The sequence below is a fragment of the Somniosus microcephalus genome, chromosome 4, assembly GCF_052327205.1.
Source record: "Somniosus microcephalus isolate GS21.2 chromosome 4, FLI_Smic_1.0, whole genome shotgun sequence".
NCBI classification, from domain to species: Eukaryota; Metazoa; Chordata; class Chondrichthyes; order Squaliformes; family Somniosidae; genus Somniosus; species Somniosus microcephalus.
Genome location: NC_140990.1, coordinates 139089873 through 139104908, shown reverse-complemented (window position 1 = coordinate 139104908; position 15036 = coordinate 139089873). Strand labels below are relative to the sequence as shown.

At 51.4% G+C, this 15036-nt stretch overlaps 1 protein-coding gene across 1 annotated transcript; it reads right to left on the bottom strand.

Moving 5' to 3' along the window:
• Positions 1-2048: 2048 nt before the first annotated feature.
• On the bottom strand, positions 2049-8426 carry LOC147119840 (uncharacterized). The gene is made up of 2 exons (XM_085983784.1): positions 8199-8426; positions 2049-3188 (listed from the first exon to the last, which is right to left on the bottom strand). The coding sequence occupies exon 2, from the start codon at positions 2745-2747 to the stop codon at positions 2322-2324; it is 426 nt and encodes a 141-aa protein (XP_085839910.1). The 5' UTR covers positions 2748-3188; positions 8199-8426; the 3' UTR covers positions 2049-2321.
• Positions 8427-15036: the final 6610 nt, after the last annotated feature.

Here is a 15036-nt window from a genome sequence, read left to right as displayed (position 1 = left end):
TGTACCACGGTGCTGTGGCCAGGTTGCTCATCCTCCCTGCAGTCCCCACTCCCGCCCTCACAGGGAGTAAGAACCTCGATCCTGCTGGACAAGAACAAGGGCTGCGTCTCCTTCAACACTACATCCTGGATCCCTGTACCTTCCTCACTCGTAGTCACACCGTCCTGTCCCTGACCACGGACTACATCTGCAGTAATTAACTTCATAGGTGTGACCATCTCCTGAAACATAGAGTCCAGGAACTTCTCCCCCTCCCTGATGTGTCGCAGTGTCCGAAGCTCGGTCTCAAGCTCCATAACATGGAACTTGAGTTCCTCTAGCAGCAAACACTTGTCGCAGATGTAATCACCGTTAGCCTCAATGGGGTTCACCGGCTCCCACATCTCGCAACAGTAACACATCACCTGCTCCATTCTATATAATTAATTAAATTTCTTATTATTAGTTATGAAGACCCTGCCCGGATATATATGATAATATCACACCACTATTCAATAGGACTTACCAACTTAAAGGTATGAAAGAGAAGAGAAGGAAGAAAACCAACCAACCAGCTGATCACCAACCTCCTCCTTGAATACTGTCTGTGGAGCCTGTTTGGTTGACTCGTCTCGCTGCTCCGCCTCCGCAGTGCTGTCTAAGCCTGGGAGTGGGGAATAAAACAGAGCAAGAAACACACCCTCACCTCCCACTTATCCGAACTCTCCCACTTAGCAAAACTCCAACAGCACTCAATGCACAAAGCACTCCGTGCACCGCACTAGCCCCTCCCCTTTTATACCTGGATTCTACTTCCTGTTTAAACTGCCCAAGAGTTTAAAAAACCCTTAAAAAATTAAACTTACTTCAAATAATTGACTTCTTAAGAAACTAAAATTCACAAAATACACTTAAATGATTTTTCTCCCACTTAGCAAAACTCCAACAGCACTCAATGCACAAAGCACTCCGTGCACCGCACTAGCCCCTCCCCTTTTATACCTGGATTCTACTTCCTGTTTAAACTGCCCAAGAGTTTAAAAAACCCTTAAAAAATTAAACTTACTTCAAATAATTGACTTCTTAAGAAACTAAAATTCACAAAATACACTTAAATGATTTTTCTCCCACTTAGCAAAACTCCAACAGCACTCAATGCACAAAGCACTCCGTGCACCGCACTAGCCCCTCCCCTTTTATACCTGGATTCTACTTCCTGTTTAAACTGCCCAAGAGTTTAAAAAACCCTTAAAAAATTAAACTTACTTCAAATAATTGACTTCTTAACACACTAAAATTCACAAAATACACTTAAATGATTTTTCTCCCACTTAGCAAAACTCCAACAGCACTCAATGCACAAAGCACTCCGTGCACCGCACTAGCCCCTCCCCTTTTATACCTGGATTCTACTTCCTGTTTAAACTGCCCAAGAGTTTAAAAAACCCTTAAAAAATTAAACTTACTTCAAATAATTGACTTCTTAACACACTAAAATTCACAAAATACACTTAAATGATTTTTCTCCCACTTAGCAAAACTCCAACAGCACTCAATGCACAAAGCACTGGGCATTGAGTTGGGCATTTAAGACTGAGATGAGGAGGAATTTCTTCACTCAGAGGGTTGTGAATCTTTGGAATATGTGCCCCAGAGGGCCGTGAATTCTGATTCTTTGAGTATGTTCAAGGCTGAGATTGATAGATATTTGGACTCTAGTGGAATCATGGGATATGGAGACCGGGCGGGAAAGTGGAGTTGATGTCGATGATCAGCCATGATCTTATTGAATGGCGGAGCAGGCGTGAGGGGCCGTGTGACCTACTCATGCTCCTAATTCTTATGATCTTTTCTTATGTTCTTAATCTGCCCGGCAACTTTCCTTTCAGTGAAGAGAGACGAGGAAGACCAAAGTGCCGTTTGCCCCTCTCAGTGTGGCCCTGAAGGACTGTGTCCAGGCTGTAGTTCTGTTCCCACTGTATGAGCCTCCCCCCAGATTGTCCTTTCTGAGCTCCAGTCAGGTGATGCTAAACATTCAGGGAGGAACGACAACAATCCACAACAATGTGTTTAAAGCAAAGCTGATTTATTTGACATATATCCAGAAATTTAAACTCCAGCCCAGTTAAAGGGGTTAGTAACATCAGCAGAAACAAACCCCAGCTGTCAGTGTGAACACAATTCAGACCGGGATGCAATTAACAGCAGCAATAACAGCAGAATCCAACCCCTGCAGTCACTTGTGAACTCGCTGGTGTGTCCACAGGTTGGATGAATTAATGAATCCCTTCCCACAGTCAGAGCAGGTGAACGGTCTCTCCCAGTGTGAATTCGCTGGTGTGTCAGCAGGCTGGATGACCGAGTGAATCCCTTCCCACACTCAGAGCAGGTAACGGTCTCTCCCCAGTGTGAACTCGTTGGTGTGTCAGCAGGTGGGATGACGGAGTGAATCCCTTCCCACACTCGGAGCAGGTGAACAGCCTCTCCCCGATGTGAACTCGCGGGTGTTTCAGCAGGCTGGAGGACTGAGTGAATCCCTTTCCACACTCAGAGCAGGTGAACAGTCTCTCCCCAGTGTGAACTCGCTGGTGAACAGTGAGGTGAGATGATCGTCTGAACCCAGTCCCGCAGTGAGAGCACCTGAACAGTCTCTCATCAGTGTGAACACGCTGATGACACTTCAGTTTTCTGGAACTTTTATAACACTTTCCACAGACCTGGCATTTACAAAGTCTCTCGTCAGTGTGAACTCGCTGGTGTATCAGCATGTCAGATGACTGAGTGAATCCCTTCCCACACTCAGAGCAGGTGAACGGCCTCTCCCCGGTGTGAAGTCGCTGGTGATTCAGCAGGTGGGATGACCGAGTGAATCCCTCTCCACACTTAGAGCAGGTGAACGGCCTCTTCCCAGTGTGATGTCGCTGGTGATTCAGCAGGTGGGTGACTGAGTGAATCCCTTCCCACACTCGAAGTAGGTGAATGGCCTCCCCTCAATGTGACTGCACTTGTGACTCAACAGGTCAGAGGATCGGCTGAAGCCTCGTCCACACACAGAACACATGTACGGTTTCTCCCCGCTCTGAATGGTGCTTTCTGCTTCCATGTTCAAAGGTGCTGATGAATCAAGTGACTCTGTCAGGTCTTGAAGTGATGTTTGGTTTGAGTTTCCCATTTGCAAATCCTCCCCTTCTAACACCCTGTAAAATTAACTTAAAACAGGAAAAAGGAAGGGTGAGAGAGAACCCACAAAAACACAAATGCAGGTTGTGAAATTGAGCTCAATGAATCTGGGAATTTGTGGGGCCGGCACTAGAAAAAAGTGACCATGAAAGCTACCGGATTGTCGTAAAACCCAACTGGTTCACTAATGTCCTTCAGGGAAGGGAACCTGCCACCCGGGCTGGGCCTACACAAGACTCTGGCCTCTATGGGAGGAGAGCGAGCGAGCTGGGAGCGGCAGGGGTGAAGGAGAGCGATGTTATACATCTGCAACTCATAGAAACATAGAAATATAGAAGATAGGAGCAGGAGTAGGCCATTCGGCCCTTCGAGCCTGCTCCGCCATTCAATGTGATCATGGCTGATCATCCAAATTCAGTACCCTGTCCCTGCCTTTTCCCCATATCCCTTGATCCCTTTAGCCTCAAGATATATATCCAACTCTTTCTTGAATATATTTAATGAACTGGCCTCCACCGCCCTTTGTGGCAGAGAATTCCACAGGTTCACCACTCTCTGGGTGAAGAAATTCCTCCTCATTTCAGTCCTAAATGGCTTACCCCTTATCCTTAGACTATGACCCCTGGTTCTGGACTCCCCGGCCATCAGAAACATCCTTCCTGCATCTAGTCTGTCCAGACCTGACTGAATTTTATAGGTTTCGATGAGATCCCCTCTCAATCTTCTAAACTCCAGTGAGTCTAAGCCCAATCGACACAATCTCTCCTCATACGTCATTCCTGCCATCCCAGGTATCAGCCTGGTGAATCTTCGCTGCACTCCCTCCATGGCGAGAATGTCCTTCCTCAGATAAGTTGACCAAAACTGCACACAATACTCAAGGTGCGGTCTCAACAAGGCCCTGTACAACTGTAGCAAGACATCCTTGTTCCTGCACTCGAACCCTCTTGCTACGAAGGCCAACATTCCATTTGCCTTCTTAACCACCTGCTGCACCTGCATGCTTACCTTCAGCGACTGGTGCACAAGGACACCCAGGTCTCTTTGCACTTCCCCTTCTCCCAATCTATTGCCATTCAAATAATAATCTGCCTTCCTGTTTTTGCCACCAAAGTGGATAACCTCACATTTATTCACATTATAGTGCATTTGCCATGTTTCTGCCCAATCACCCAACCTGTCCAAATCGTACTGGAGTTTCCCGACATCCTCCTCACAGCACACACTCCCGCCCAGCTTTGTGTCATCTGCAAACTTGGAGGTATTCCATCCAATTCCCTCGTCCAGATCATTAATATATATTGTGAACAGCTGGGGTCCTAGGACCGATCCTTGCGGTACCCCACTAGTCACTGCCTGCCACTCGGAAAATGACCCGTTTATTCCAACTCTTTGCTTTCTGTCCACCAACCAGTTCTCTATCCAAGTCAATACCTTTCCCCCAATCCCATGTGCCTTAATTTTGCACGCTAATCTCTTGTGTGGGACCTTATCAAAAGCCTTCTGAAAGTCCAAATACACCACATCCACTAGTTCTCCCTTATCTATTTTACCAGTTACATCCTCAAAAAATTCCAGTAGATTAGTCAAGCATGATTTACCTTTTGTAAATCCATGTTGACTTTGTCTGATCCTGTCACTGCTTTCCAAGTGCTCTGCTATTATATCTTTTATAATAGACTCTAGCATTTTCCCCACTACCGATGTCAGGCTTACCGGCCTATAATTCCCCACTTTTTCTCTACCACCTTTTTTGAATAGTGGGGTAACATTAGCTACCCTCCAATCCATGGGTACCATTCCAGAGTCTATCGAGTTCCAGAGTTCCAGAGTCTAACTCGACTAGAACTTTGACAGAACCTCCCAAACACACGACCTTCACAACCTAGACGGACAAGGGCAGCAGGTGCATGGGAACACCATCACCTCCCAGTTCCCCTCCAAGTCACACACTATCCAGACTTGGGCACATATCGCCGTTCCTACTCGGTGTTGCTGAGGCCTGGCTGCTCTGACTCTGGGCCAGAGAGTCGCACTTGGTGTTGCTGAGGGTTCCATCCCTGGGACTGTACATGGTGATTCTAACCCTGAGACTGTACATGGGGATTCCACCCTGGGACTGTGCATGGGGATTCCAACCCTGGGAATGTACATGGGGATTCCAACACTGGGACTGTAGACGGGGTTTCTAACCCTGAGAATGTACATGGTGATTCTAACCCTGAGACTGTACATGGGGATTCCACCCTGGGACTGTACATGGGGATTCCAACACTGGGACTGTAGACGGGGTTTCTAACCCTGAGAGTGTACATGGTGATTCTAACCCTGAGACTGTACATGGGGATTCCACCCTGGGACTGTAGACGGGGTTTCTAACCCTGTGACTGTACATGGGGATTCCAACCCTGGGACTGTATATGGGGATTCCAGCCCTGGGAATATACGTGGGGATTGCAACCCCAGGAATGTACATGGGGATTCCAACACTGGAACCCTAGACACGGTTTCTAACCCTGAGACTGTATAGCGGGATTCCAACCCTGGGACTGTATATGGGGATTGCAACCCGGGGATTGCAACCCTGGGATTGTACATGGGGATTCCAGCCTTGGGACTCTACATGGGGATTCTACCCTGGGACTGTACTTGGGGATTTCAACCCTGGGACAGTACATGGATATTCTAACAGTGGGACTGTACATGTGGATTCTAGCCCTGGGACTATATATGGGGATCCCAACACTGGGACTGTACATGGGTATTCCAACCCTGGGACTGTACACGCAGATTCCAGCTCTTGAACTGTTCATGGGCATTCCAACCCTGGCACTGTGCATGGGGAATCTAGCCCTGGGACTGTACATCGGGATTCTTTGGTTCTGTCTTCACAAAGGAGGACACAAATATCCTCCCAGAGATGTCGGGGAACATAGGGTCTAATGAGAGGGAAGAACTGAATGAAATCAGTATTTGTCAGGAAATGATGTTAGGGAAATTGACGGGATTGAAGGCTGATAAATCCCCAGGGCCTGATAATCTTCATCCCAGAGTACTTAAGGAAATGGCCCTAGAAATAATAGATGCATTGCTGGTCACCTTCCAAAATTCTATAGACTCTGCAACAGTTCCCATGGATTGGAGGGTAGCTAATGTTACCCCACTATTCGAAAAGGTGGCAGAGAGAAAATGGGGAATTATAGGTGGGTAAGCCTGACATCGGTAGTGGGGAAAATGCTAGAGTCCATTATAAAAGATGTAATAGCAGTACACTTGGAAAACGGTGATGGGATCAGACAAAGTCAACATGGATTTACAAAAGGTAAAACGTGCTTGACTAAGCTACTGGAATTTTTTGATGATGTAACTGGTAGAATAGATAAGGGAGAACCAGTGGATGTGATGTTTTTGGTCTTTCAGAAGGCTTTCGATAAGGCCCCGCATAAGAGATTAGTGTGTAAATTTAAGGCACATGGGATTGGGAGTAAGGTACTGACTTGAATAGAGAACTGGTTGGCAGACAGGAAGCAAAGAGTTGGAATAAATGGCTGTTTTTCTGAGTGGCAGGCAGTGACTAGTGGGGTACCACAGGGATCAGTCCAATGACCCCAGCTATTCACAATATAGACGAGGGATCTAGATGTAATATCTCCAAATTTGCAGATGACACAAAGCTGGGTGGGCGTGCGTGCTGTGAGGAGGATGCCGAGAAACTCCAGTATGATTTGGACAGGTTGGGTGATTGGGCAGATGCATGACAGATGCAGTATAATGTGGATGAATGCGAAGTTATCCACTTTGGTGGCAAAAACAGGAAGGCAGATTATTATCTGAACAGCAAGAGATTGGGAGAAGGGGAAGTGCAACGAGACCTGGGTGCCCTTGTGCACCATTCACTGAAGGTAAGTATGCAGGTGCAGCAGGCGGTTAAGGAGGCAAATGGTATGTTGGCATTCATAGCGAGAGGGTTCGAGTACAGGAACAAGGATGTCTTGCTGCAGTTGTACAGGGCCTTGGTGAGACCACACCTTGAGTATTGTGTGCAGTTATGCTCGCCCTATTTGAGGAAGGATGTTCTTGCCATGGAGGGAGTGCAGCGAAGATTCACCAGGCTGATACCTGGGATGGCAGGAATGTCATATGAGGAGAGATTGGCTCGATTGGGCTTATACTCGCTGGAGTTTAGAAGAATGAAAGGGGATCTCATTGAAACTTATAAAATTCTAAAAGGACTAGACAGGCTAGATGCAGGAAGGATGTTCCCGATGGTGGGGAGTCCAGAACCAGGGGTGAGCCATTTAGGGCTGAGATGAGGAGGAATTTCTTTACCCAGAGAGTGGTGAATCTGTGGAATTCTCTACCACATAAGGCAGTTGAGGCCAATTCTTTAAATATATTCAAGAAGGAGTTAGATATATTTCTTAAGGCTAAAGGGATCAAGGCATATGGGGAGAAGGCAGGGACAGGGTACTGAGTTTTGATGATCAGCCATGATCTCATTGAATGGCGGAGCAGGCTCGAGGGGCTGAATGGCCTACTCCTGCACTTTCTTCTATGTTTATATTCCAACACTGGGACTATACATGGGGATTCCACCCCTGGGACGATACATGGGGATTCCAAACCTGGGGCTGTTGATGGGGATTCCAACCCTGGGACTGTACATGAGGATTCCAACCCTGGGACTGCACATGGGGATTCTAATCCTGGGAGTGTACATGGGGATTCTAACCCTGGGACTGTATATGGGGATTCCAAACCTGGGATTGTACATGGGGATTCCTATCCTGGGATGGTACAAGGGGCCCCAGCTCTGGGGCTCTTTTATTACATTGTGTGGGATGTTAACCACATGCTCTGCTTTTACCAGCGCCTTCAGGAGAGGTCGTGAGAAATCTGAATTTTGGAGAGTCTGAATCAAATAACTGAGTCAATGTTTTACTCTCCCATGCACTCGGACCCGGTTGGGTACAGACACCAAAGTCCCGCTCACTCTTTCTTTCTGACCAAAATGTCTGCGCATGCACCTTGCTACTCACTGAATCAAGATGTCTGCCGTTATCCTGGGTCTGTGACCGGGAGAAGCCCCGAAGCTGCAAACACGGGAACTTCAAGTTATTATTCAGGGCTTGCGGCCTACACTAGTTGTTTATGAAGCCTCCCCGCCCACCCGCCGGTCCAATACTCTGCTCCATCCGGCCGCATCTGAATAACTTATCAGGACTTGGTCTGCACAAACCCACTTCTGCATCCACCATCATCCGCGATGACATGCACCGCGCATGCTCCAAACCCAGGTGGTCCCGCGCCTGCGCACTGGGTGCAGGACCTTCTCCTCCACAGGGAATGCTGGGTAAAAGCCCTGCCGTTGAAATGGCACATTCGTGAATAGAACAGGATTTGCTGGGATTGCATTGAGCACTCAACCATGTTCATTCTAGCAGTCAGAGTGTGTTTCTGCTGATCTTTATAACCCCTATAACTGGGCTGGAGATTAATATTCTGTATAAATATTGAATAAATCAGCTTTGTTTCAAACACAGTGTATTCAATAACAACAGAAAATGCTGGAAATACTCAGCGGGTCAGGCAGCATCCGTGGAGAGAGATACAGAGTTAAAGTTTCAGGTCTGTGACCCTTCGTCAGAACTGGAAAAAGATAGAGATGTAGCAGATTTTAAGGAGGTGCAGAGGCAGGGGAAGGCGGAGGGGAGGAAAGAATAAAAGGGAGAGTCTTTGATAGGGTGGAAGGCAAGAGTGATTAAATGTTACAAATGGGGATGGCAGAATCATCAACACCTGCTGCCTGAAAAAATAGGGGCAGAGGTTATAGTCTGAAACTGTGGAACTCAATGTTGAACCACTGCTCTCGCCGCATCCTGAGATCCACGCTCAACACCATGCATTGCCACATGATCACTCTCGGCCTCTCTCTTCAGCAGCACCGATTCACGCTATCTCAGATCTATCCTGGTCCACAGTTCCATTTCATCCTTTGCCTCATCTGGTGCTTCAATAAAAAACTTTGGCCTAGAAATTCAGTTGTTTGCGCCAGCCGTTAGCGCCAGAAAAGGGTATATTTCCGGCGCTAGCCACTTAGCGCCCGGGTGCCACCGGATCTGCGCCTATGCCGAAATTCAGTTGGGATTTAGCGCTGGCGCAAAGTGTTAGCGCCCGCTCAGCTGCGCGCGCATCTTATGACGTCATTTGGGTGTGCAATGCCGTTTGTGCGCCCCAAACCGGAAATTCAGTGGCGCCCGCCCAATGTGGGCGTGGCGCTGTTAAGAACTGTGAAGTGGATCTCAACAGAGGCCCTGTGGGATTCGGGGAGCGCTAATTAAAGGGCACATCCACTCACCCATAAAGGCCAGCCATTTCGCTGCAATGACTTTACTGCTTTGGATTTCTGGACAGAGAGCAAGGCACAGAGATTTCTGATTTCGGACAACATAGGAGAGGTATTTTTGGCTTCTAGCCAGTGCTTTGACATTTGCATCCTTGTGATTTGGCTGTTTGGAACTTTATAATGGGGGCTGTATGGGGTGCCAACCCTCAGTTGCAGCATTTTGTGCGAAGGGCTCGCAGACGCTGTGACAGAGGGCCAGCCATGCCTAGACGCAGAGGGGCCATCAGGCGTCGCCAACGTAGGCCTTACCCAGTCAGGCAATACCGGCAGCAGTTGTCCTATCTCACCATGACTGCGGCGCATTGTGTGAAGAGGCTGCGCTTCAGGAGGGAGGTGGTTGCAGAGATCTGCCAGCTGCTTCACGCAGATTTGCGGCCACAGCTCATGTGCAGGACATCTCTCTCGGTGGAAGTGAAGGTCACGGTGGCTCTCAGCTTTTATGCAAGCGGCTCGTTCCAAGCCGCTGCTGCGGACATAGCGAACATCTCCCAGTTCGCCGCGCATCGCTGCATCCAGCAGGTCACCGATGCACTTTACGCGAGGAGACACCAATTCATCTCCTTCCCCATGACCCAACACAAGCAGGAGCAGCGTGCAGCCGGATTTGGCAGGATCGCGGGCTTCCCCATGGTGCAGGGCGCCATTGACTGCACGCATGTGGCTATGCGGGCACCTATCCACAATGCCGAGCATTACCGCAACCGCAAGGGCTACCATTCCCTAAATGTGCAGCTGGTGTGTGACCACAGGCAGCGCATCCTAGCTGTCAATGCCCGCTTCCCAGGAAGCAGCCACAATGCATTTATCCTGCGCCAGACTACTGTGGCTGACATGTTCGAGGCACAGCCTCCACCAAGGGGATGGCTTATCGGGGACAAGGGCTACCCTTTGTGTACATGGCTCATGGCCCCGCTCCGCGCGCCCACGACCCCAGCGGAGGTGGCATACAATGAAAGCCATCAAGCCACAAGGAACCTAATAGAGCAAACAATAGGCGTCCTCAAGCAACGGTTCCGCTGCCTGGATCGTTCCGGAGGAGCTCTTCAGTATTCGCCGGATAGAGTCTCCCAGTTCGTCGTCGTGTGCTGCATGCTCCACAACCTGGCGATCCGCAGGACTCAGGCACTGCCACCTGACATTGCCCCACCACCTCAAGAGGATGAGCTGGAGGACCATGAGGAGGAGGAGGAGGAGGAGCAGCCTAGGAGGGAGCGACAAGGTCCAAGGGCCGTCCGCCGGTGGCTTATTGCTCGACACTTCTAGGCCCCCTGTCAGGGAATGGCCTGGGCCAATGAACGCAGCTGAAGGCAGCCGCTCCGCAAGCCCTCAGCCGCTTAACCCAACAACCAGTTGAAACATGACACCTGCACATGGTGAAAAAATAAAAATCTTTATTTCACAAACTCAGGGCCCTTCCCACATGGAACAGCAAAACAGAGAAGACCTCCAAAAAACAGTCGAAAACTTCTGTCACTCCCAAAACCTGGGGAGGACGAACAAAACTTCCACATGCAAATGGACTTCCTCACCGGCCTTACAAAAAAACGCCCCCCCCCAACACAAACACCCCCATAAAAACAAACAAGATAATGCCCCCCAGAACAGAAGCCCCCGCATGACCAAAACCCGCGCTCGCCACACTCTACTCGGCGTGCCGAGAGGGCGAGTCCTTAGAGAGCGTTCTCTTGCGCCGGCCCGACCTGCAGCTGCGCCTCAAGCTGGGCCCTGAGGCTGGGGCAAGGCTGGGGGAAGGCTCATCAGGGCGACAATGCGTCTCGCCAGATGCCCTTGGGGGTCGCCCTACACGAGGGCCGGCCCGGGAGGGGCCGGCTGGTGGCTGCTGCAGCTGTGGGTGGCCATCTTCAGTTCCTGCAGCAGCTCGTCGCACCCTGGCTGGGGGAGTGGCAGTGTCGCCTGCACCAATGGGGACAAGCTGGCTGATGGCAGGTGCGCGCTGCTCGCCAGAGACACTGGCACTCGGCCGGCCTGGCAGGGGAGCAAGCGCACCAATGTGTTGGCCGCCAGACCGCTGTGCTGCAGCAGGGTGGCGGCTCGCCTGGCGACGCCTCCGCGCCAGTGCGAGGGTGGCAGAAGTTAGTGCCCCAACTGCCCTGGCATGTGCCCGCAGCTGCTGTGCCAGTGTCTGCCCAGCACCTCTCATGTGGCGACTGGCGTGCTGCGCTGCGGCGAGTTGCTGCACCCCCCTGTCGTGCGCTGCCACAAGTAGGTCCACCCCCCTGGCGTGCGCTGCCGTGAATTGTTCCAGGCCCCTGGCCTGTGATTCGGCGAAAGCCACCACACTATGTGCCAGGCTCTCCATGGCGCGAGGCATCTACTCCACCACCTGCATAAACTCCACGTGGCGCCGCTCCGATGCCGCCGACATGTCGTGCAGGAGGCGCACCTCCTGGGCGACGTCCGACTCCAGACTGGAGGGCGGACTCGCCCTCTGGGCAGAAGGCTGACGTGGCGCCGGACCCTTGCCGCGTTCGGCCACCCTACTGGGACCAGGTTCTCCCCTCCCCTCCACCACCTGCCCCCTCTGGGCAGAAGGGCGGCGTGGTGCCGGACCCTTCCCGCGTGCGTCGACGCCACTGGTACCAGGTTCTGGCCTCCCCTCCACCGCCTCCCCCCTCTGGCCAGAAGGCTGCCCTGCTGCTGGGCCCTTGCCGCGTGCGTCCACGCCACTGGTACCAGGTTCTGGCCTCCCCTCCACCGCCTCCCCCCGGCTCTCCTGCACGCCAGACGTCTCCCCTCCATTGCCATCTGCTGGCGCGGAGGAGGGTTCCCCTGAGGTGCCGCCTTCCTCCTGGTCCTCCACGTCCTCCTCCTCCGAGGGCCTGGCTCTCTGTGCTTCAGGGAGCACCTCCTCCTCAGCAGCTGAAAGCAGGAAGGCACAAGTGTAGCTTTAGAGTGAGGACAGGCCGACAGCCAGGGAGGCCGCAGTGGTGCTTAATGCGCACTTTGCGGTCAGTGGGGAAGGATGTACATCTGATGCGCGAGGGCAAGGAGAGAGGTGCACCCGGTCATGTCCTTACCAGTGGGTTCCAGTACAGGGTCCGCATCGCCGATCCCGACAGGGCCTGTCACCCGGGCACGCAGGAGTCGTGCCACCCTCTCCTCCAGATCAGTCAGCTCCTGGTAGTCGGGACGCCCTCCACCAGTCGCTACCTGGCTCCTGGCGTTCCTCGCCAGCTTGGCCTGCAAGAGAAAGGAGGGCCTCTAAGTACAGTGTGGTGCCCTGCTGCTGTGTGTGAGGCCTCCCATGGTTGAATAGCTTGGACAGTGTGCTGCCCTGTTGCTGTGTGGGAGCCCTCCCATGGCTGAATAGCTTGGACAGTGTGATAAGTGCAGAAAGAGCTTTGATTAACATGCAAGTGCCATTGCAGCGGGAGGAGGGCTGGGCATTAGGCCTTTGATGTCCCTTTGGCCCTAATGGGAGGTGCACATGCAAGGATGAGGGGGACAGTGGAAAGGGTACTCACCTTCACCATCCGACTGAGGTCATTGAATTTCTTGCAGCACTGGTCCGCACTCCTGGGAACATCGCAGTTGGATGAGACCCTGCGGGCAATTCTGCTCCAGGCGTTCCTGAACTGGCTCCTGGGAGCCTTCCTGCCACTAGCCGGGCACACAATCCGTCTTTTCTTGTGTACCCCATGGATGAGCACACTCAGCGCATGCTCAGAGAAGCGCTGTGCTCTGTCACGGGCCCTCTCCATTCCTCCAGGCGCTGTTTTGGCACACCACCAGTGCTGAGGCCTAGTTGCAGCGCTACAGCATGCAGGGCGTGGTAGCAGTCAAAGTTGACCCTTCCCCCTTTAAGAGCTGGCCGGCGTCAGGGTGTCTGCTGACACTCAACACATGACCGCACCTGCGCTGCGCCCGGAATCGGCGAGATCAAGCCTCATCGCCGGATTAGCGCCTGAACACAGCATTGCAGCGCCAGTTTCAGCGCTCGGCCAGAATCTGGTCCAACTTCACTGAATTTCGGCGAGTTGGCCTGTAGTTTCCGGCGGGCGCTAAATTTACCGAGCGCCCGACTTTAGCGCCCCAAAACTGTGCAAACTGAATTTCTAGGCCTTTATTTCTTCCTTTCAGCTGTGAAGGATCGCAGGCTTCAACAACTCTTGGACACCAATGCCCCTATGGAACTTTCTTTCCCTTCACTTTCTTCTGACACCACCCTTCTTCCAATCTCACCCCCTGCCGTGTTTTCACTATCCGCTCTGACCTTCCCCTCTCTGACGCTGGACGATATGTCCTCAGCAAAGGCCTGAGCTTCATCCCCTTACGCCCCCACGTCAATGAACTTCGAGCTCGGCATGATGCTGAGCTCTTTTTCCATCGCCTTTGTCTCCCTGCCCACTTCTTTGGCCAGGAGTCTTCCCTCTGCACAGCGGACCCTTTCTCCTGCTTTCAGAATTCCTGTTCTACCTGGACCCCTCCCTCTGGCCTCTTACCCTCTCTAGATCTTTTCATTGCGAACAGCTGGCGTGACATCGGCCGTCTCAATTTCTCTGCTCCCCTCACTCACTCCAACCGACCTCCCTCTGAACTTGCAGCACTCCGTTCTCGCCGATCCAACCCTAACATTGTCATTAAACCTGCTGACAAGGGTGACGCTGTTGTTGTTTGGCGAATCGACCTCTACTGTGTGGAGGCTGAACGCAAACTCTGACATCTCCTCCTACCTCCCCTTGGACCATGACCCCACTACCAAAGATCAAGCCATTGTTTCCAAGACTGTCACTGACCTCATCTCCTCTGGAGATCTTCCCTCCATGGCAATCAACCTCATAGTCTCCCAACCCCGCACAACCCGCTTCTACCTCCTTCCCGAGATCCACAAACCGGGCTGCCCTGGTAGATCCATTGTTTCAGCCTATTCTTGACCCACAGAACTGATTTCTTCCTATCTCGATTCTATTTTTACTCCCCTTGTACAGTCTCTTCCCACCTATACTTGCGACTCTTCTGATGCCCTCCGCCATTTGAACAGTTTCTGGTTTCCTGGCCCCAACCATGTCCTTTTCACTATGGACATCCAATCCCTATACACCTCCATCCCCCACCAGGATGGCCTGAGGGTGCTCTGCTTCTTCCTGGAACAGAGGCCCAACCACCACCACCCTCCTCCGCCTGGCTGAAACTGTTCTCACATTGAATAACTTCTCCTTTGACTCCACTCACTTCCTCCAAATTAAAGATGTTGCTATGGGAGCCCGCATGGGCCCTAGCTATTCCTGCCTTTTCATGGAATAAGTGGAACATTCTTTGTTCCAGTCCTACTCAGGTCGCCCCCTCACCTCTTTTTCTGGTACATTGATAACTGTATTGGTGCGGTTCCTGCTCTCAACCTGAACTAGAAAATTTAATTCACTTTGCTTCCAATTTCCACTCTTCACTCACCTTCACATGGTCCATTTCTGACTCTTCCCTTCCCTTCCTCGACTTCATTGTCTCCATTT